Here is a 21051-nt window from a genome sequence, read left to right as displayed (position 1 = left end):
ATCAAGGTGGGAACATGGCAGCATCCAGGTAGGCATGATACAGGCAGAGCTGGGAGTTCTACATCTTCATCTGAAGGCTGCTAGCAGAATATTGGCTTCCAGGCAGCTAGGATGAGGGTCTTAAAGCCCATACCCACAGTGACACACCTACTCCAACAGGGCCACATCTTCTAATGGTGCCACTCCCTGGGCCGAGCATATACAAACCATCTTAGCTCCCTACTTTGATGATAATGGACTGAATCGCTGAAACTGTAAGCAAGCCCCCAATTAAATACTTTTTGTAAAAAAAAAAAAGTTATCTTGATTGTGGTGTCTCTTCACAGCAATAGACAGTGACTAAGACACGAAAAGCATTTGAGGGATATCGTATATCCAAGCTAACGTGTCATTTTAATTTAATCTCTAAAGCACCCACATTTGACCTATATTTCCAGATTCTGGAATTCCCCTCTTTCTTTGGTTTCTTCTTTTTCTTTGGCTGGAATGCTCCTTGGTTATCCTTGTCCATGAAACCATGTGGCTAATCTGGAGCTCAGCTCAAACTTATTTTCTTAGATACTATCTTTTTTGGGTGGGTGGGTGGGTAACTGGTTTCAGCACAGGGTTTCTCTGTGTAGCTCTGGCTGTCCTGGAACTCACTCTGCAGACCTGACTGGCCTCGAATTCAGAGATCTACCTGCCTCTGCCTCCCGAGTGCTGGGGTAAAAGGTTTGTGTTACTACCTCCCAGCTGATGTCCCAATATTTTAACCCCACTTTCTATTTCTGGACTGTTTTTACTCTCTATGTTTTAGGACAGAGAGAAGTGAAAATGTGATAATTACAGTTACTGTGTAACCAGCCACACTGGTAGGTGCCTAAGTAGTGTATTTTGATTTTGTTTGGAGAGAGTAATCTAAATATCTGAGAAATTAAGATACATAGGAATAAGATGCTTCAGGGACCAGAGGAGTTGAATATAAGTGCTGGTTCTTTATTTAGTGTGAAAACAACTTGTGTAGTTGGAAACTATTGCTTGCCAGGCCGGGGTGGCACACGCCTTTAATCCCAGCACTTGGGAGGCAGAGGCAGGCGGATTTCTGAATTCGAGGCCAGCCTGGTCTACAAAAGTGAGTTCCAAGACAGCCAGGGCTATACAGAGAAACCCTGTCTCAAACAAACAAACAAACAAACAAACAGAAACAAAACCTATTGCTTTCTTGCTGCCTGTTAAAAATGTTTGTTAGTTGAAAAATTTAGAATCACAGTCTGTCTTCCAAAGTGAGCATCTTCAGTGTGCCAAGTATTCAAAACAAACTGTATATTCACGGAACTGGAGTAATTAAACAAGGTCTCTGATTCTTGAATTGCCTTTTATGTAGGTATGTGGCATAAGGAATCTTCTATATTATAATTAGCACAAAAGGGACAACAAACATGAAATCTAAACTGTCAATTGTGACTCTCTGTTCCGGTGAGGGTAAGCACTACCTGATAGATCACCTTCGCAGCCCACACACTGGAGACGCTCCCCAGAACTTCTAGGTTAATGCTGAGAGGAGGTGACATTACTCCTGGAGGTAGCTAATTCGGTCGCGCGCCTTCAAGCTCGCGCGCGCAAGCGCGCGATAATCGGACCCCCCCCATAACGGGGCGGAGCCTCCACTTGCCGATGCCCAATCACCTGCGGGCTCAGCTTGTTAAGGAGTTCTGGCCACGCCCCTAGGCGGTGCTGGAGGGGCGCTTTTAAGAGGCGGCGGCTGAGGGCCGGCTCAGTCAGGCGCGAGGGGCAGCCGGTGTGTTAAGTCCTTTGGCCGCCTTAGGCGGTGTCTGGTGTGCGAGGCTCGGCCGCCGGCGGCTCCGGAGTCCTCGCCTCGGCCTGCCTCCTCCTTTCCGCGCGGCAGTCCCAGGCTCCGCGAGCCACCCCGGGTCTTGCGCCCGCGAGCTTTCTCGGCGCCCGACGGGGCCGCCTCGGGCCATGGTGCCGTCCCAGGAGGACCCCGCCGCCGAGCGGGAGACAAACGAGGCGCAGCCGCCGGGGCCCGCGCCCTCGGATGACGCTCCGCTGCCCGGCCCGGGACCCTCGGATGCCTCCGACGTGGCCGCAGAGAAAGTGGAGGTGGAGCTGAGGAGGTCAACGGGCAACGAGCCCCCCGTGCCCCCCGAAGGCGGCTGGGGCTGGCTGGTGATGCTGGCGGCCATGTGGTGCAACGGGTCGGTCTTTGGCATCCAGAACGCCTACGGGGTGCTCTTCGTGTCCATGCTGGACACCTTCAGGGCCAAGGACGATGAGAACATGGCCTTCAAGACAGGTGGGACGTTGCGGTGGGGCGGAGGGATTCGGAGGTACAAGTGGGAGCTTGGTGCGTCCTGCCGTGCTCGGAGGGTATGAGCTGTGGGTCACTTGCAACCTGCAGCTTGGGGCTTCCCTCTGCCAGTTTTTGCTTGGAACCCAAAGGCAAACAAGTTGCAGAGTTGTACCTGCCCGAGGCTTTGGACTCCTCCTTTCTGCAGAGTGAGTGCCCAAGAATCCACAGTACTTTCTTTCCTCGTAATGGTGGGAAGTAAACTGAACGTTCCAGCACCAACAACACCACTTTACCATTTTTACAGTCTGTTTTGTGACCGCCAGGGTGGCGTGGTTATCTGCCTGCCACGCTGCAGAAGGATAGGTGTGTTTGGGTGGATGCCACTCAGCCCAGCGCGGGAGTTTGGCAAAATGTAAAAGTGGATCCCAAGGTCACAGGGAGTCCCAAAGGCAGCCCATTAAAAGTGGGCTGCACGCTCTACTATATTTAGACAGCATAGGAGGCAGCCACGTGGGATGGTAAGAGGAAGATAAGGGGTTGGCCCTTCTATTATGTTGACATTTTATCTTGTTTAATAAAATGCAAAAGGTGCAGACTCTGCATTTTCGTCAAGAGCTTCCTGACTATGCAAAAGTCAAGCCTAGGTCAGTCGGCCTAACATTTCCCCCATTATTTCATCTCATGCTGCATGCAGGGCAGATGTTGTCAGTTCTGTTTGGGTGAGAAAATGGAAAGTCGGGGAAATGAAGTGTCTTAGTGAGGAACAAAATAAAGACAGAGCACATCACCTGACTTGGAGACTGAGTGATTCCCATTGCTAAATCGGGCTACCGCTGCCTTTTGGGAAGCCTCGTAAGATCAATAATTTGTGCGTTTCTTTCCTGACTGTGTTTCTCTCTGCTCAGCCTATCCTTGAATTCAAGATTTTCTTGGCTCAGTTGGGATTATAAGAACACTCTGCACCTGGCAATAGTCTATGTTTGGTTGGTTGGTTTGGTTTTTTTGTGACAGGATTTTTCTGTGTAGTCCTGGTAGTCCTGGAACTCACTCCGTAGACCAGGCTGGCCTCGAACTCAGAAATCCACCTGCCTCTGCCTCCCAAGTGCCACCACTGTCCAGCTGAGAAGTCGACTTTTAAAATGGCATTTATGGAAAATCTGGTTAGAGTGTATGTACTGTGCAAGGCAGCTCTTCCTGGCAGTGCCAAAAGGAGATTTCCTTGGGATTCTTCTCCTTAAGAGTATCTTGTTCGTTCAATTGTTTTTTTGAGAAAGGTCTCACTGTTTGGCTCTGGATGGTCTCTGCCTCCAGAATGCCCACATTAATTCTCACATAATGTATGATCTACTTAGAATTCTCATGAGAGAACTAGATTTATTAGTAATAAAGAACTAAATTTAAATGCTGGCACTGGAGAGATGGCTTAGCACTTAAGAGCACTGGCTGCTCTTCTAGAGGTCCTGTGGAGTTCAAGTCCCCACAACCACATGGTGGCTCACAATCATCTGTAATATTTGGAGGCAGCCACAATGTATTTATACACATAAAGTAAGAATAAATAAATAAATCTTTAAAAATTGGTAAATGCTGAGATTTACTCCCACTGAAGTGTAAGTGAGTTCCACACCTGTTTGGTTCTCCCCTGCCAGTTTATCTCCCTGCCCCCTCTCTTTCGTTTGAGACAAGGTCTCACTTTGAAGTCTTGGTTAGCTTAAAATCACTATGTAGGCCGGGCTGCCTTTGTCTCAGAGTTCTGGTATTAAAAATATGTACCACCATGTACCACCATGTTTATTGTTTGGAACTAGTGGCAGGAAGAAACAATGGCAGCTATTCTCAGAGTTTAGGATCTGCTGAAATACAGATGAGTATTCCAGAGAAGGAATTCTCCCCTGAGACATTTGGACTGTAAAGATCCTCAGTACTGTTCTAAAAGTCTGAAATTCCAAGGGAATTTAAGCAGGTGGTGGGAACTGGGAAAGAACTGACAGCCTTTCTCTCTGGTTATAAAGTCTCTGAAACTGAGGCTCTGGGCTGGGGATGCTAGATGCACTCTACATTGGTCAGTAAAGTCAATAAGGCACACAGTGGACACCAGCCTCCGCCACGCACACAGTAGGATTCCAGCCTCCGCCATGCACCCATGTGCTGGGACGCAGCAGTGTCAGAAGTATCCAGGCAGCTTAGACGGAGCGAGAGAGCTTGGGTTGTCCCCTTTTCATTTCAGTTTTTTTCTGTCCCCAAGCACATGCTTTTGCCTGAGTGGAAGGCAGTCTCTGGGAAATAAAATGGATACCACAGTTAACCGGAGCATTGGCTTCTGCCAGAATCCATAAATTTGTCTCAACTGCCGGAGCCTGGAAAACCATGGGACCGCTAAGTTTAGAGTTGTCTGTCCCTCCTGCAGTGCCACGGCAGTCTTGGGGCTCACTCGAGGGTGTAAATCTTCTTGTGAATGCTTGTGTGTACCTGTAAGTACGTGTACATGTATGCACATGCATGTGTTTGTGTGTGTGTGAGGGTGTGCCCATGCCATGGTGTGTCTGTGGAGGTCAGAGGACAGCGTTGGGTGCTGGGTCTCACTTTCAGCTTTTACACAGGTCTGGTGACCTGAGCTCCGGTGCTCAGGCTTGGGAAGTCAATGCGCTCACTCACTGAGCTATTTATTTCTCTAGGCCCACACATGCTCTTCAATGGCCTTTCTTGAAAGTGGAGGTCTGTGTTTAAGATTGGGAAACAACACACAATATACTTCTCTCCAGACGATTTAAAGTGCAAGTTAACATTAGGGTTTTTATTTTTGTTTTTATTTATTTTATTTTTTAAATCAACCATTAAAAAGATGTGGAAAGAGAGGCTCTCTGTCCACACGCTTCACTGGTACATCACTTTCCCTTTATGGTGAAAGTATGTTCTTTAGGCACTTATCCCCTGAGCGGGGACTGGGTAGAGGCAGGAGCATGTTGCATTACCTCATCACCTTCTATAGCCGCCGAAGCGTCAAGCCAGCCCCTGTTAAACCCCACATTTTCACATTTACCTTTCTGTTGATATCCTCTATAGAGTCTAGACCTTCCCTTTCAAAGGTCATTGAATTGAACTGGCAGTGTACAGATTACCCAGAGACAAAGCACAGTTATTTGGTTATAGTTGCATGTGACACGCAAGCCTTCAGATTGCCATCTAAAGTTAACTGGTCCATTTTTAGTCATAGGATTAATGAAGCTTAGTCAACTGTGTGTCAACAAATACTAGTGAAGAAAGGCACAGTAGCAAGCAGTGTGACAGCAGCAGACTGAAAGGGAGAGCGACAGGGACTGTCTGGCCAGGCCCTTCTCCATCCTTCAGTTGCAGTGTTAGGGACCAAACAAGATAGGTTCAAGAATGCCTCTACAGATAGCTCTTACACAGAACCTGTGAAGTGTGGAGCGGGGTATTAGAGGATTGTTTTTTAGCTTTTATGACTGGCTTTGAGGAAAAGGGCTTTAATTATTATTACCCACCTGGGAACTGGAGGAAGAGAATTCAAGTCGGAACAGTTTGCCTCAATGAAAAGTGAGTGAGAGACAGGAAGGGAAGAGAGGATCTGAGAGAAACTGCCTTTAGCTCGCTTTGGGCTACTTTTCTAAGCCCTGGAATGACAATATAGTTTTGTATTACACCTAAATAACTGGAGATTTAGACTGTCACAGTCTTGGGCTCTGGAAGTCAGAGTTAATCCTGCTGCCTTTATCCTCAAGAGGTTTAGTTGGCAAGGAAAGCTGCCAGTACCACCAACCATGCCGCTGTCTTAATGAAGTAAGTAATAACTGCTTTGTTGAGATGATTACAATAACAGAGAGACCTGGCTTATGTTCCTGTACACCTGTTACTGTAATAGCACACACGCGATTCCTACTTTCATTGGAGACAGAAAAGCTAAGAAGTCTTACTTGTACAAGTAACTCATCTGAACCACTGAGAGTCAACCGAGCACAAAAGCCATTCACAGACTTGGAAAATAAAGGACGAGTGTGGGGCTGGGTCTGATAGTGTCCACCTAGAATCCTGGAGCTTGGAAGGTAGAGGAGAAGGCAAGTTCAAGGTCTGCCCGGCTACGCAGTGAGTCACCACAGAAAGAGGAAAAACTGGGCCGGCCATGGTTATTTCCTTCCCTTTCCTGCTATTTAACTGCTACTCAACACAGCGGAAGGTGTATCAGACTTATTTCAGGAGAAGTTGTGAGATATCTTGTAGGATAAATTGTGTTCTGGGCTTTTGTGTTTGTAATTTTTGTGCTGGAGATGAAATCCAGGGATATATATATATATGTATGTATATATGCTAGGCAAAGGCTCTACCACTGCTTACAGAGCTAGCTCTGAGCTCTCAATATGGTTTGCTGTATCTTTACATTTATCCCTGTTCAACCAGTGCTATAGTTTCTTGAGGCCAATCCTATAGCTAGGTACTTGGGTTTCTCTGGCTATCCAGGCGTTTCACAAACCCCATGGCTTCAGTTATTTTCTTGGGGCCATTATCTCTAAAGTTAAGATGCTGTTTACAATTTCTTTTTTTTTTTCCTTTTCTTTTTTTTTTTTTTTTTTGTTTTGTTTTTTTGGGTTTTTGGGTTTTTTTTTGGATTTGGTTTTTTTGGAGACAGGGTTTCTCGGTTTCTCTGCATAGCCCTGACTGTCCTGGAACTCACTCTGTAGACCAGGCTGGCCTTGAACTCATAAATCTGCCTGCCTCTGCCTCCCAGAGTGCTGGGATTACAGGCGTGTGCCATCACCGCCCGGCTGGTGTTTACAATTTCTGGACGTTTCCATGGGTTCAAATGCACACCATACTCAGCTAATTTGCCTTTTAGTCAACCCCGGCAGCCTTCCCATCTCCAGACACGTCACTCCCTTGCGGAGATGCATCTTTTCTGGATTCTCAGAGTATAGAGTACCTTGGGTTCCTTAAGTCAGATATACATGGTGTGATGTATGTCCTAGAGATCATGTGGGCTCTGATGTAATTAATGATTAATCTCCATGGTGGGTATTATGGCATTAGTGGGAGATGGTAACACACCCAGAATTCATCCATTTGTATTTGCATCCTACTTCTCAAATCCTCCCCCTTCTCTTCCATGCCCATGTCTTTGTTTCATGTCTTTATTACTTTGGGCTCCAGTTGCCAGGATCACATTATGGATTGTATAAGTTTTGCTGCTTAAATGCCATCAGTGGCATATGTTACTTGCTGGAAAATACCAGACTCCTAATACCTGAGGTCTGCAAATTATGACCCTTGTCTGACCAGCCACTCTTGCCTGCCTGTCTGCCCTGGTCCCTCCCTCCCTCTCTCTGTCCCTTTCTCTCTTGATATTTTTGAGGCAGAGTGTCTGTGTAGTCCTGGCTGGCTTCACTGTGTAGAGCGGGCTTGACTCAAATGCAGAGACCCACCCGCCTCTAGCCCCCACACATGCAGGTGTGTCACATTACCTTTGTTCCTGTCCCCTGTGTGTACCACTCAGTTCGGTTGTTAGTCCTGTAGGATTCCAGAGCCTTCCATTCTTTACGCCACAATCCTGGAACTTTATGCAACGGTAGTCACATTTTGAGCACTTGGGATGATTGGGGGCTATTACATTTTGGAGATTTGAGACTAAATCAAAGTGAGTTTTGAATTAAGCTTAAAATGAAGGACAGAACTCAAATTTCAACCTATTCTAAGTTAATCAGCAATCTGTGAAAGGAATTAAATTAATTATTAAAAAAAAATTTTTTTGAGACAAGGTCTTGCTGTGCCTGGCTCTGACTTCTGAGTGGTGGGATTACAGGCATGCACCACCATGCTTGGAGTACAGAGAGCGTTTCAAAGCTACCCGTGTTTAAGTGGTAATTTGTATAGTCTTTTGCATAAAGAGAAGGTCTCCATGCATTGCCTTATTTTACATTTTCGTTTATTTTGAGACAGGATCTTGTCCAGGCTGACATCAAACTCCCTGTCAGACAGTCCTTCTGCCTGGGGTTCCCTCATATCTGAACTATGCACACCTGCCGCTTACCTTTCCAAACTAGCCTTATCATGGGTCAGCTTGTGGAGGCTAGGGTTGGGCAGCCTGATAGCAGTTCACAGCTACTAAGTTGGACTTAGGAGTATCTTTTTAACTAAGGACATAGTTTTTTGCTCCTGTAAAGTAAAACACCCTGCCCTTGCCCCTCAATACAGTTTTCTACTTATTTTCTTGTGTTTTATCTGGACCCTCAATAATGTCTTCTGCTTAAGCCTCAGAAGTGAAGTCATATTTGAAAGACAATTCCACTTCAAGTCATAATAGCCCAATCAGAAAAACTGACTTCATATTCAAATTAAACAAACAAATCTCAACAAGAAGAAACTAAGCCTCAAACATGACTGGAAAAGTCAGCTCACCAAAGCTCCAGGCACCTGCCTCACCTGGTGCCACCCACCACCCATCACCACGCAGGAGCTCGGGGTGATGCTTAGTTGGGCAGACATTCAGGATGGCCATCCCTAGTACATCTGAGTATTTCGCAGACCTACCCCACATAGGAAACTGCCCGTCCAAGCCTGCAGGGGAGGAGGAAAGTGGTATCCTGGACAGTGCTAATTGTGTTGAATGTGTGTGATTACACTGAGTCTTCAGTGACAGCAAAGGTAACTCCTCATCTTGCGTAGAGAAGCCAGAACTAAGGAACTGAGGTGGAGAAGTCTTTTCATTTCATGGTTGCAGGGGATATTTGTGAGCTACTGGTTTGAAATACTGTATATGGACCAAAGAGGAGTTTCTGTTCAACTTCTGTATTCTGTTTAGCAAACATAAGACTCTCTCGGTCTTCAGAGTGTCTGTGCTCATCTTCACGGGGAGTTTACGTCTCCCCTCAGTGCTCAGAAGTAAGAGCAACGTCTCTGCATCACTCACCAGGCAAAGCTTTGCCAGCCTTCATTTTTAGCGTGGTTGTGAAAACAATTAGGGATCTCATTTAGCTTTTAGTAATTACAAGGTTTTAATACTGCATAGACTTCGTGTGCCTCTCTGGAATTTTGATGTATTCTTGCTACAGCCTCCTGACTTGAGAATCACAAAGTGGGGCTGAGCTGTCCCACAGGGTTTGCCCAGCTTGTGGGAAGTCCTGGTACTGGCTCCACCTCCAGCACTACAGCAGCAAGAGCAAATTACTAAAAACTATCAAGGTCTTCCTTAGCTAGTGAAGTCCTCAGTAGTGAAGCAAAAGATAATTGGTTAAATTAATGTACAAAGTCAGGGAAATGAACCAAGCCTGGTCGCTTATACCATCAACCCCAGTACTCAGGCAGAAGCAGGCTAGTTTGAGTCTGAGGCTAGCCTATCTACGTCGGAAATTCAGGTTAGCCTGGTCTACATTGCAAATTCAGGGCTATATCATGAGACCTTACCTCCTTTCCATTTCCCCTCAAAAGTTCAGGGACTGCTGCTGCCCCCCTCCTGCTGCCCCCCCTCCTGTCCCCACCCACCCAGAGGTTCAGGGTTCTGCTCTACCGTGGTCACACTTCAGCTAGTACTTCGCCTTCCTTCCCCCAAGAGAAAATTGCTCAGACAACATTCTGCAGCAGTTCTGAAAGCTGAACAGGTATTTCTGTCGCACACATACATGGGATCTGAACTCCAACTCGCTTACATTTTATAAAAATAGAAAACTAGGGGCTGGTGGGCCTCGAAGACTCAGAGGTTAAGAGAGCTCCTTAGCTCGTTACCTCGCAGAGGTCCAGAGTTGCTTCCCTAGCACCTACACGGCTACTCACAACCGTCATAACTCCAGTCTAGGGAGCCCATTCCCTCATCTGGCCTCTGCAGGTACTGCATGCATACTGTGCACAGACAGACAGACAGACACAACACCCATACACTTAAAAAGAAAGTTAGAAAAAGATTAAAAACAGAAAACTATGGCAGAACTGTCGCTTGGGCTCAGTCTCAGCACTCCAGAGACTGACACAAATGTGCCACAAGTTCGAGGCCAACCTGGTCTACATAGTAAGCTTCAGGCCAGCCAGGGTTATGTAGTGAAACTTTGTCTCAAAAGAAGAAAAGAAAAAAGAAAACAAAAGTAAAAACCTGCTCTTTAATACCGAGTTTTCTGCATAGATAAGTATTGACACTGCTCCTTAAAGTGAGTTTTCTGCACAGATTTCCTTCCTGCTGGGGATTGAGCCCCATGCCTGGACTAGAGCGAGCTTCCGGCCCCTATCTCCACCTCTGAGCCTACCACTGAGCCCGGTGCCCACAGCCCCAGGCAAGGGTTTTAATAGTAGAAAACTTTGCTATTATGTCTTATTTTTATTTTTTTAGCTTTTACTTTTATGTAACCTCATGTGGTATCTCTAATGATAGCACCGGGATGGCTTCATATTTGTCAGTGATTGGTTATTAGTGACAGTAATAGAAAATAGTAAAAGAAAAAAGAAGCTGTTTTGTAGGAATGGATAAATGATACAGCCTTTAGTCATACCAATATTATGTCTTACTTCTTTCTAGAGAATTGTTTATTATGGAATGGGTTGGAACTGGTAATTTGATTTGCTTAGTTTTATAGTTTCGCTTTTTAATAGTTTAATAGTTTTATAGTTTTTTTGTTGTTGTTTTGTTTTTTGAGAAAGGGTCTCTCAATTTAGTCCTTGCTGTCTTGAAACTCACTATGTAGACCAGGCTGGCCTTAAACTCTCAGAGATCCTCCTGCCTCTGCTTCCTGAGTTCTGGGATTAAATATATATGCCACCATTCCCAGCCTTAGGGACTGATTTTAAATAAAATCAGATTATTTGTCCATATTTTGATTTTGGATTAAAAAAGGATATTTAATGTCATATACATAATCATTTTCTTATTTGTTTTAACCAGAGTTTGGTGCTAGGGTCCAAATCCAATGCCTGTGTTTGCTAGACAAAGCTTTGAGCTAATCCCCAATCCAGGAATTATAGATTTAAAAAGAAGAGTCAGCACACAGAACGGAGCTTTCGGTTCCCGGAGTCAGCACACAGAATGGAGCTTTCGGTTCCCATGTGTATTTGCTTTCTCCTTGTGCTGATCAGCATATTTTACTTCGAGGCTATTTCTCTATCCTAGAGGTCACCCAGTTACTAGTTGTATTCGTTGTGGTAACCTGCCACCCTGGCTACTCTAGGCCATCAGACCAGGCCCCTGCGGCTCAGCCGCTGGCACAGTCGCACATGTCCCTTGTTCTCCTTCCTCAGTTCTGCCAGCCGAGGTGTGTTGGTCAAGGCCTTCCCTGGAGCTGAGGGCAGGGACGGAATTCAACCGTCCACCCCTCTCCGAAGCCCAAGTAGCAGGAGCTGCTGTCCTCTGGTTACTGCTCTTTTTCCAGCCTCCCCCGCGCCCAGGCTCATTCTGTTGAAATGCCTTTAATCGGTTGGTATGTATATGTATATACATACATATACATATGTACATATTGAGCTCATTCAGGACATATGTATATAATATATGTCCTGAATAATTTTTTTTTTGCTTTTAGTTTTAGAAGAGTACAGAGAACTCACTCAGTTTGTTGAGCAGTTCTGTGCTCATGCCATGTGAAACAGAAGTAAGTGAGATTGACTGCATGCGTCTGAGAGGCCGGAAGGGAGCAAGCTTGCCCATGTGAGGCATGCAAGATGCAGGCTTCCTCAGCTGACCAAGGAAGTCTTCGGCAAGTGAAGTGCTGAAAAGATGTGTTTGTTTCATTTTATTTAATGTATGTGAGTACACTGTCGCTGTCTTCAGACACACCAGAAGAGGGCATTGGATCCCATTATAAATGGTTGTGAGCCACCATGTGGTTGCTGGGAGTTGAACTCAGGACCTCTGGAAGAGCAGTCAGTGCTCTTAACCGCTGAGCGGTCTCTCCAGCCCTAAAGATAAGTGGTTAAAGATTTGTAGCTTTTGAGTTAGACCGTAAAGATTGGTAGACTTTCTTCAGCAGAGTTAACACATGAGGCCTCAGCCATTCTAGTGTGAATGTTTCCACTGAACTTTTCTGTCAGGTATGTGAGCCTCTGGATTCAGGGCAGTTTCTGTTTTTTTTTTTTCTCTCTCTTTTTCTCCTTCCTTTCTTCTTTTTTTCTTCCTCTTCCTTCCTTCCTTCCTTCCTTCCTTCCTTCCTTCCTTCCTTCCTTCCTTCCTTCCTTCCTTCCTTCCTTCCCCCCTCTCTCTTTCTCTCTCTCTTTCTCTCTCTCTTTCTCTCTCTCTTTCTCTCTCTCTTTCTCTCTCTCTTTCTCTCTCTCTCTTTCTCTCTCTCTCTCTCTTTCTTTCTTTCTTTCTTTCTTTCTTTCTTTCTTTCTTTCTTTCTTTCTTTCTTTCTTTCTTTCTTTCTTTCTTTCTTTCTTTCTTTCGGCAGAGTCTCACTGTATAGCTTTGGCTGGCCCGGCACTCACAAAGATCTGCCTGTGTTTTCCTCCAGAGCACTGGGATTAAAGTCATGCACCACCATGCCTGGCTAGGATCCATGACTTTAAACTTGCGCACGCCTAGGGGTTTATTAAGTTTGTATCGTTGGGTTTGGTTGGGCTACAAAGCAGGAGTCATAGAAGGTGAAGCTGGTACGAAGAAGAACGTTGTACCTGGAGAGTGGAAGACTGGAGTCTGACTTACGTTTGAATATTGATAAGCAGGCATAGAGAGAGGCTGAGGGTTTTGGGGAGCGTTTCTGAAGAGCTTTGAAAAGATAGGAGAAGGCTAGTGAGATTGCTCAGCAAGTTAAGGTGCTTGTCACCCAAAATGACACCCTGAGTTACTGTTAGCCCTCACACACCATGCACAAACACACACATATAAAGATGAATTTTTAAAAGGACAGTTTGGGTTTCAGAAGGAAGAAGTGGGTGGGGCATTAAGTTTACAAAATCCATAGCTGAGAGGAAACTGGCTGACATTTTAGGGAAGTAGCTGAAAAGGGAAAGATTGGAGGCATTCTAGAACTGGCCAAGGCGAGTGCAGGAAGTGAGGAGAGTGGAGCACAAGGCAGCTCTGGGGAGGGGCGGGGCTACGGCCACTCCTCAGCAGGACTGCTGCTGTCTAAGCTGGATGATCTGAGCCCAGAACCTGCTCAAAAAAGCCGAATGCGCTCTCTATATATATGTCTTTGAAACATTTAGTCAGCCATGGTAGCATACATCTATAATCCCAGTTCTTGGGAAGTAGAAACAGTTTGATCTCTGTGAGTTTAAGGCCAGCCTGATCTATATAGTGAGACCCTGTTTCAAAAACAATTTTTTTTTTTTTAGAGAAATGTGTCTTAAGTAATTTTTGAACAGGGCCCCACAGTTTTATTCTATACTGGGATTCCTAGATTATATCAGCCATTAGCAGGACCAAGGGAGGCCTGAGGAGGAGCAGTTGCCAGGGAAAGGCTGGCTTGAATGTTTTTGTTTTATTTTGTTTGTTTTTTGGGACAGTGTCTCTCTGTGCAACAGCCCTGGCTGTCCTAGAACTTGTTCTGTAGACCAGGCTGGACTTGAACTCCCAGATTGGCCTGCCTCTGCCTCTCTCTCTCTCTCTCTCTTTCTCTCTTCACTAACCCTGGTGAGTATTTGTCATATAGAACACTGTTAAAGAGCCGAGGGATCTAAGGAGGTGATAACTGTAAAGGAGGCTGCTCAGCCTGCTATCCTAAACACCATCCCCAGCCAGAACTGTAAACAAGGGCAGAGACCCAAGGTCTCTCGCTGCAAATGCAGCTTCCAAGCTGGGGAGTAGAGCTGAGGCCTGCAGAGCACAGCACAACAGGAATCAGGAGTCTGTCTTACACAGATGTGGGAATGCTCCCGTCTTAAGAAAATAAAAACAGCCAGGCAGTGGTGGCGCACACTTTTAATCCCAGCACTTGGGAGGCAGAGGCAGGCGGATTTCTGAGTTCAAGGACAGCCTTGTCTACTGAGTGAATTCCAGGACAGCCCGGGCTACTCCGAGAAACCCTGTCTCAAAAAACAAACAAACAATAAAACAAAACAAAACAAAATATCAAACAAACACCCTCCCTAAACAAACAAACAACAAACAAACAAGCAAAAAACAAACACAATTTGTTTCTGCACATGCAGACACTGACTAACAAAAGGTATACTCTTGTGGCACTCATTGGCTGAGAATGGAGTTCCGGTTGAGATAACTGGCTACTTGGCTACGTACAAGTAGACTTTTACTTAGTTTCCTGTCAGACAGCAGGGAGGGGGGCAGATCTAGACTCAGCCCTAGGAGGTGCTGGAAGATCTGTCCACCACTTCTGCTACTGAGCGTGCGGGCCTGGCGCCTGTTGTCAGGTGTTGACTCACGCTGTGTTGTAATCTCTTGGACTCGGTCCGTATGGAGTTGCTTTCTTGTGACTGAAGCTGTGCTGCAAGTACCGTGACCCTGGAGGAAGAACCAGTCAGAGCAGGGGGTGGATGGAAGGCAATTGGAAGTTGTGCAACCGTAGGATTTGCTTTTTTTTTTTTAATTAAATTTATTCTTTTTGTGTATGTGTGTTGGTGTGCACATGCTACCTTGTGCGTGTGTAGGTCAGAGGACAACCTGTCAGGGACCAAACTCAGGTTGCCAGGTTTGGCTAGTACCCACAAAACCATCTCCCCATTCGCCCTGTCTCTATTTTGTAAGTGATGACGCCCCTTTTCCTTCAGTAACTGTTTTATCTTTTAACATCATTTTCTATCAGTTACAAAGTCTGTCTGAAGGCAAGTATTGGCTTATGCCAGCATTTTTATGTTCCTCAGCAGATACACGTACTGGGAGGAACTAAGGTGTGCTTTGCTGACTAGCAGGTATAAAGGTTGATGCTTGTGGAACCTGGAGAATGGGGAGGACAGTTGAGGTATCTTTCCTCTGAAGAGTTTGAGAAACAGAACAGGTGTGGGCTTCTTTTTTCACAAGGAGACAGCAAAGTTCAGGGGATAGGATGAGCCTTATGTGAATGCTATCATAATTAGTTTGTTATGTGGTAGAATTAAAATGGGTTTTTTTTTTTTTACATCTTTAATTGGGAAACAAATACAGAGGCATTTAAAACAGACTAATTTTGCAAAAAAAAATGGTAAAAAGTAATCTTTAATCAAATTAATCTGTCCTTTTCCTCTTAATTCATCATGATGGCTTTGGGTGTATGGTGCCAACTGAGAGTGGATAATGCAAAAAAATGTCAAAGCAATGTAATCCCCATTATCCACGGTCACTTAAGAGGATAAACTAACCATTGGTCATTAATCTTGGGGTGCTTACTCCACTGACCTGGAAATATCCTTAATTTTTTTTTTGTTGGAAAGCGAGTCAGTGAGTTAGTAGAGTGGTCAGGATTGATCAGCTTCTCGAAAGCTAACAGTAAGTGACTAGGAGCCTTGCCCTGCCTGCCTCATAGCACGGTCCTTCCTTTGCTCTGGAAGCTGCTGGTGTGCTCTGGAGAAGTACACTCTACCATCAGCTCAGAAACTTAGCTTTAGTGCGGGCGGCACAGAGCTGCCTTCAAGGTGCAGGCTGCGAGCCACATGTCTTGTTTTAGAGATAGCATCTCATTCTGTGGCTCTTACTGACCTGGAGCTCAGTTTTGTTTAATAGATTTTTTTAAAAAGTATTACTGTCTTATGGAATTTAAACTATTGACAAATACAAAATGAAACAAAAACATGTCCACTCAGAAACTTACAGACCGGTGTTTGTAGCAGCACTGTTCATGAGAGGCAAAAACTAGAAACAGGGGCTGGAGAGACAGCTCAGCGGTTAAGAGCACTGACTGCTCTTCCAGAGGTCCTGAGTTCAAATCCCAGCAACCACATGGTGGCTCACAACCATCTGTAATGGGATCCAATGCCCTCTTCTGGTGTGTCTGAAGACAGCTACAGTGTACTCATATACCTAAAATAAAAAAATAAATCTAAAAAAAACTAGGAACAATTAAAATGTTCAGCATGTGTAGGCAATGTATATAGGTATGCAATGTAAAGCAATCAATGTACTCAGCAATCAATAAATAAGGCTTGCTAAAACTCAGAAGAATCTCAAAAGCATCACGTTGAGTAAAAAAATCAAGCACAAAAGAAAACAACTGGATGCTACCCTTATATACATATGGAAATTCAGAAAAGGTAAGCACTATACCAATAGGAAGCATATTAGTGGCTCCCACAACCAGAGTGCAAGGAAGAAGACTGCAAAGGGGGCCAGAGAACATTCTAGAAAAATAGGGATGCTCTGTGATCCAAAATTACACCTGTCAGAACGCAAATTCAACACTTAAAACCAGTAGCTCTGCTTTAACATAAGTTATCCCCAATAAAGCTGACCTTTAAAACTTAAGACTTCCAAACTGATTCCTAGTTAAGATTTTATCTACATTCCTTTTAAAATCTTAATTTACATTTTGGTTGTAAGGTGAAATAGTTCCATAAATAGTATTAGATTTCTCATGACACAAAGAACTTACTAGTATCAGGACACAGTAACTAAATCCTGGGGAATTTTTTAAGATTTATTTTTACTTATGAGCATGTACGGCTGCCTGTATGTGGGCATGCGCATGTGTGAGTGCAGATAGGTGCCCTTTGTTTGATCCTCTGGAGATGGACTCATAGCTGCAGTGAGCCTCCTCCTGACACAGGTGCTGAGAACCGAGCTCTAGTCCTCTGCACGAGCAGTGCACGCTACTGCAGAGCCATCTCCATAGCCCTCTGAATCCCGTCTTATACCAAGAATCCTTATCAAAGCACACATGGGCAGAGGAATTATTATCAAAAAGGTATTTATATTGTGACACATAAGCAGTGTGTCTGTGCTTCTACTTGCAAGGTAGCTTCATTTAGTCTCAAATACAAAGATTTTTAAGGGACTGGAGAGAGGGTAACAGTTAGGAGCTCTTGCTGTTGCAGAGGCCCAGGAATTGGTTCCAGCACCATATGATGGCTAACAACTCTCTGTAACTCCAGTTCCTGGGGATCTGACTCCATCTTCTGACCTTTGCGGGCACCAAGCTCACAACTGGTACACAGAGAGAAGTGCAGGCATAACACTTATACATAAAATAAAATCAGGGGCTGGAGAGATGGCTCAGAGGTTAAGAGCACTGACTGCTCTTCCGAAGGTCCTGAGTTCAAATCCCAGCAACCACATGGTGGCTCACAAACATCAGTAATGAGATCTGATGCCCTCTTCTGGTATGTCTGAAGATAGCTACAGTGTACTTACATATAATAAATAAATAAATCTTTAATAAAAGAAAAGAAAAGAAAATCAATACATCTATTAAAGCAGCATTGAAAAGAGAGAGTTTTAGAAATCTCCTTATGGAGACCTCACCGTGTAGCCTCACTGTGCTGTGCCCTGGCTGGGTTAAATCTCTGGTAAACAAGAAAGGAATAAGGAAGTTTAAAGAAAAAGGGGGGGGGGGTCCTAGATGAACCCTGGAAGGACTTTAATGTTTCTGTGGGATTGAGTGTAGTGGTGCCACCACTCAAAGGTTATTAACTGTGGGTAGTATTTAAACCTATGATCTAGCTAGCCACATTTTTTTTTTTTTGGTTCAGTTAGCTATAAGGCATGAATTCCTTCTTGTGAGGTGAAATCAAATCCTAAGGTGGTTGATTATTCCCATCACATTCATGTCTGTATTATACCTGTGGACATGTCTCACCAGGCCAGTAGATATTTAGCTTGCACTGTTCACAGTTGAGTAAGACTCTGGATGACTGTTCTCCTCTGGAAGTATACATAAAACTTTTGAGCACTATGAAAGATAGCCAGGAAGGCTGCAACTTTCAGGTCTGTTCTATCTTAATCTCTCCATGTTCTATGACTCTTTTTCTTGTATCTTCAGCAGTAGGGTATTTATCGTGAAGTTCTGAAAGACAAGGACAGGTGTCTTACTCATCTATTGCTGTGAGAGACACCATGACCCAAGCAACTTGAAAATGAAAGCATTTAATTGGGTTAGAGTTTGATGCCAGAGTGAGGGCGTGGTGGCTGGAACAAGCTGACAGCTCACACCTTGATCTGGAAGCAGGAAAAGAAGTCATATTAGGAACGACATGAGCCTTTTGAGACCTCAAAGCCACTACCCCCACCACCAACCCCCAGTAACACATCTCCAACAAGGTTATGTCTCTCAATCCTTCCCAAACAGTTCCACCAGCTGGGGACCCGGTATTCAAACATATGAGCCCATGGAAAGCATTCACCTTTGTAGGTGATAGTAGCCTGTAATATTTTGGGTGGTCTATGGTTCCCCGCTGACCAACAACCAAAAGAGGTAAACCTATGTCTTGCCATAGGCTTTTCATTTAGCAGCCTATGTCTGGGAGAGAGGCGTTGTTTCTCCTGTTATAGGGTAACTGCATTTAATCCTTTTTTTTCATATGTGTATTTATACATTTTAGGAAGCTTCTACATTAGTAAGTGTTGGTATGGCATTTTCATGTGAGTATACTATCTCTGACACACCAAAGAGGGTGTTGGATCTCATTACAAATAGTTGTGAGCCACCATGTAGTTGCTGGGAATTGAACTCAAGACCTTTGGAAGAACAGTCGCTGAGCCATCTCTCCAGCCCCGTATAGCATTTTCAAAGCCTTTCGTGTTTATCTTTCCTCAGGTTCACTGTTCTACCCTGCCCTGTTTCCAGCCCCATTAGCCCTTCCCGATCCATTATTCCTCTGCCCTGCCCCCATGCCTTCCTTGTTCTGTCCCCCTTCCCTGGGGCCCTTTACTGGAATCTCCAGTTTCAGATAAACATCAGAAGAGTCCAAGATAATGTTTAAAGTTGAATTTACTTATTTCTTATATGTGTATGTATGCTTGAGTGTGAACATGGCTTCGCAGGCTCACACATACGTATGTGTGGACTCCAGAGAACAACTTTCTGGACGGTTTTTCCATCATAGCCAGCGATTGGACTTAGCTTGTCAGTCTCGGCAGTCTTTACTCACTGAGCTTTTTCATTGGCCCCAGAGTTCATGTTTCAATTTTTACAAAATAGGATCTTTCTACGTAGCCTTGGCTAGCCTGGAATTCACTTTGTAGGCCAGACTGGCCTTGAACTCATAGAGATCCACCAACTTTTGTCTTTTAAGTGCTAGGATTAGAGATTTGTGCCACCACACCTGGCATATATTTTATATTTTTTAAAAAGACACAACATCTGGAATTGGTGATGTAGGCCTATAATCCAAACTACTTGGGAAGTTGAGGCAGGAGGATTGGAAGTTCAAGGAGGATAATAAGACTCTGTCTAAAAATAACAGAAAACAAACAGAAAAAATAATTCATAAGCACAAAGAAAAGGAACCTATAGAGAGGAAGAAAGTGAAGTTATCATAGAATATGGTTTTTGAGGCTAGTGCAGTTAGGTTTGAGATTTGGGAGTCTAGAATCCATCTGGGTATTTGCAGGAGGGGCTAAATTTGGGGACCTGGAGAGGGAGAAGGAACTTGAGCAACTAACTGTATGTATGTTTACTGAGGACCAGGATGTTGTCAGAGGAGGCCTTTATAGTAAATGTGTAAAACCTTGCATTTTCACTTGTAAATATATACCATAAAACTTGCCAGGTTGGCTATCTCAAGTGCACTGAGCATATTCACGGTGTGCACCTGTCATCATTACCTTAGTGTTAACATGAAGTGGAATTGTGTCATCCTTCTCCTGCCCTGTGTGTCAGTCCTGGCTTACAAACGCAGCAGGTTCTGCACTGAGCAGAGTGCTCATAGCCTTGAGACCCAGGCCTTGTCAACACTGTTTATTACACTTAAGTCTGGCAGGGGCTTTGCAGAGGATAGGCTTGTGCTTACGGCTGCGACATCGGCTTTACAGTGTGGTGCTTGTGATTTTTGTCACTGTCTTTTCCATAGCTGTGGGAGGTCTACAAGTACGGGAGCTCTTCTGTACAGTGCTTACAATAATTGTCTAACAGTGCTCTGCATGTGGTAGCCCATCCATTGATGGTGATTGTGTGTGTGTGTGCGCGCGTGCGCGCGCCCAGAAGACAACCTTCTTGTTCTTCCTCGGGAGCTATCTACCTCATGTATATGTTTTTAAAATATATTAATTTTAATATTTAGACAATTTTATTCACATGAATAATAATTTTGATTATGTTCAGCCTATGCCCCACTTACTAACTTTCCTGGATCTACCCCCATCTCATTCCTACTTTCACATCTCTTTCTGTCTTTTAAAAATAACTCAGAGTCCAGTTAGTACTGCCTGTATGTGCATGAGTGTGGGGCCATGCCCAAAAGCTTGGTCAGCCAACCAGCGGTCAGACTCCTGAGGAAAACCAAGTCTCTTCTGGCAGCCACTAAGGGCCAGTCCTCCACAGTTAGAGGTGGGGCCTCTTGGGGGGCCTCACGCTGCAGTGTTCACCAGTTTGATCATGTGCAGGCTTTGTGTAGGCAATCACAGCTGCTGTGAGTTTGCGTGTGCGAGGGCCTGCCAGGCCCAGAAGACACTGTCTTGGATAGTCCTCCTCCTATAATCCTGTTACGTAAAAGATGAGATGGAGAATGCCTAGTAAGATGTCATTGTGTGCTTCCTTAAAATGCGTAAAACAAGGACTGAGAGGCTATAGCTCAGTTGGTAGAGTTTTTGCCTGGCCTGCACAAAGCTATGGGTTCTTCCACATAGAACTAGGTGTTTGTAATCCTAGTAATTTGGAGGTGGAAAAGGAGGGTCAGAAGGTCAAACTCATCCTCAGCTACATAGCAAGTTTGAGGCCAGGCTGAAATATAGGAGACTGTATGTTAGATAAAATAATTTA

At 44.7% G+C, this 21051-nt stretch overlaps 1 protein-coding gene across 2 annotated transcripts in view; it reads left to right on the top strand.

The window, feature by feature from the left end:
* Window positions 1-1745: 1745 nt before the first annotated feature.
* The window catches only part of Slc16a10 (solute carrier family 16 member 10), a 104799-nt gene continuing 85493 nt past the window's right edge, over window positions 1746-21051 (top strand). Inside the window, exon 1 of one of the 2 annotated variants that reach the window (XM_052164320.1) lies at window positions 1746-2293. In XM_052164320.1, the coding sequence (XP_052020280.1) occupies window positions 1960-2293 (334 nt within the window). In that variant the 5' untranslated portion in view covers window positions 1746-1959. The remainder of the gene's footprint in view (window positions 2294-21051) is intronic. The other variant, XM_052164319.1, reaches the window with a different exon arrangement.

The sequence above is a fragment of the Apodemus sylvaticus genome, chromosome 19, assembly GCF_947179515.1.
Source record: "Apodemus sylvaticus chromosome 19, mApoSyl1.1, whole genome shotgun sequence".
Lineage (NCBI taxonomy): Eukaryota > Metazoa > Chordata > Mammalia > Rodentia > Muridae > Apodemus > Apodemus sylvaticus.
This window is presented reverse-complemented; position numbering and strand designations above follow the sequence as displayed.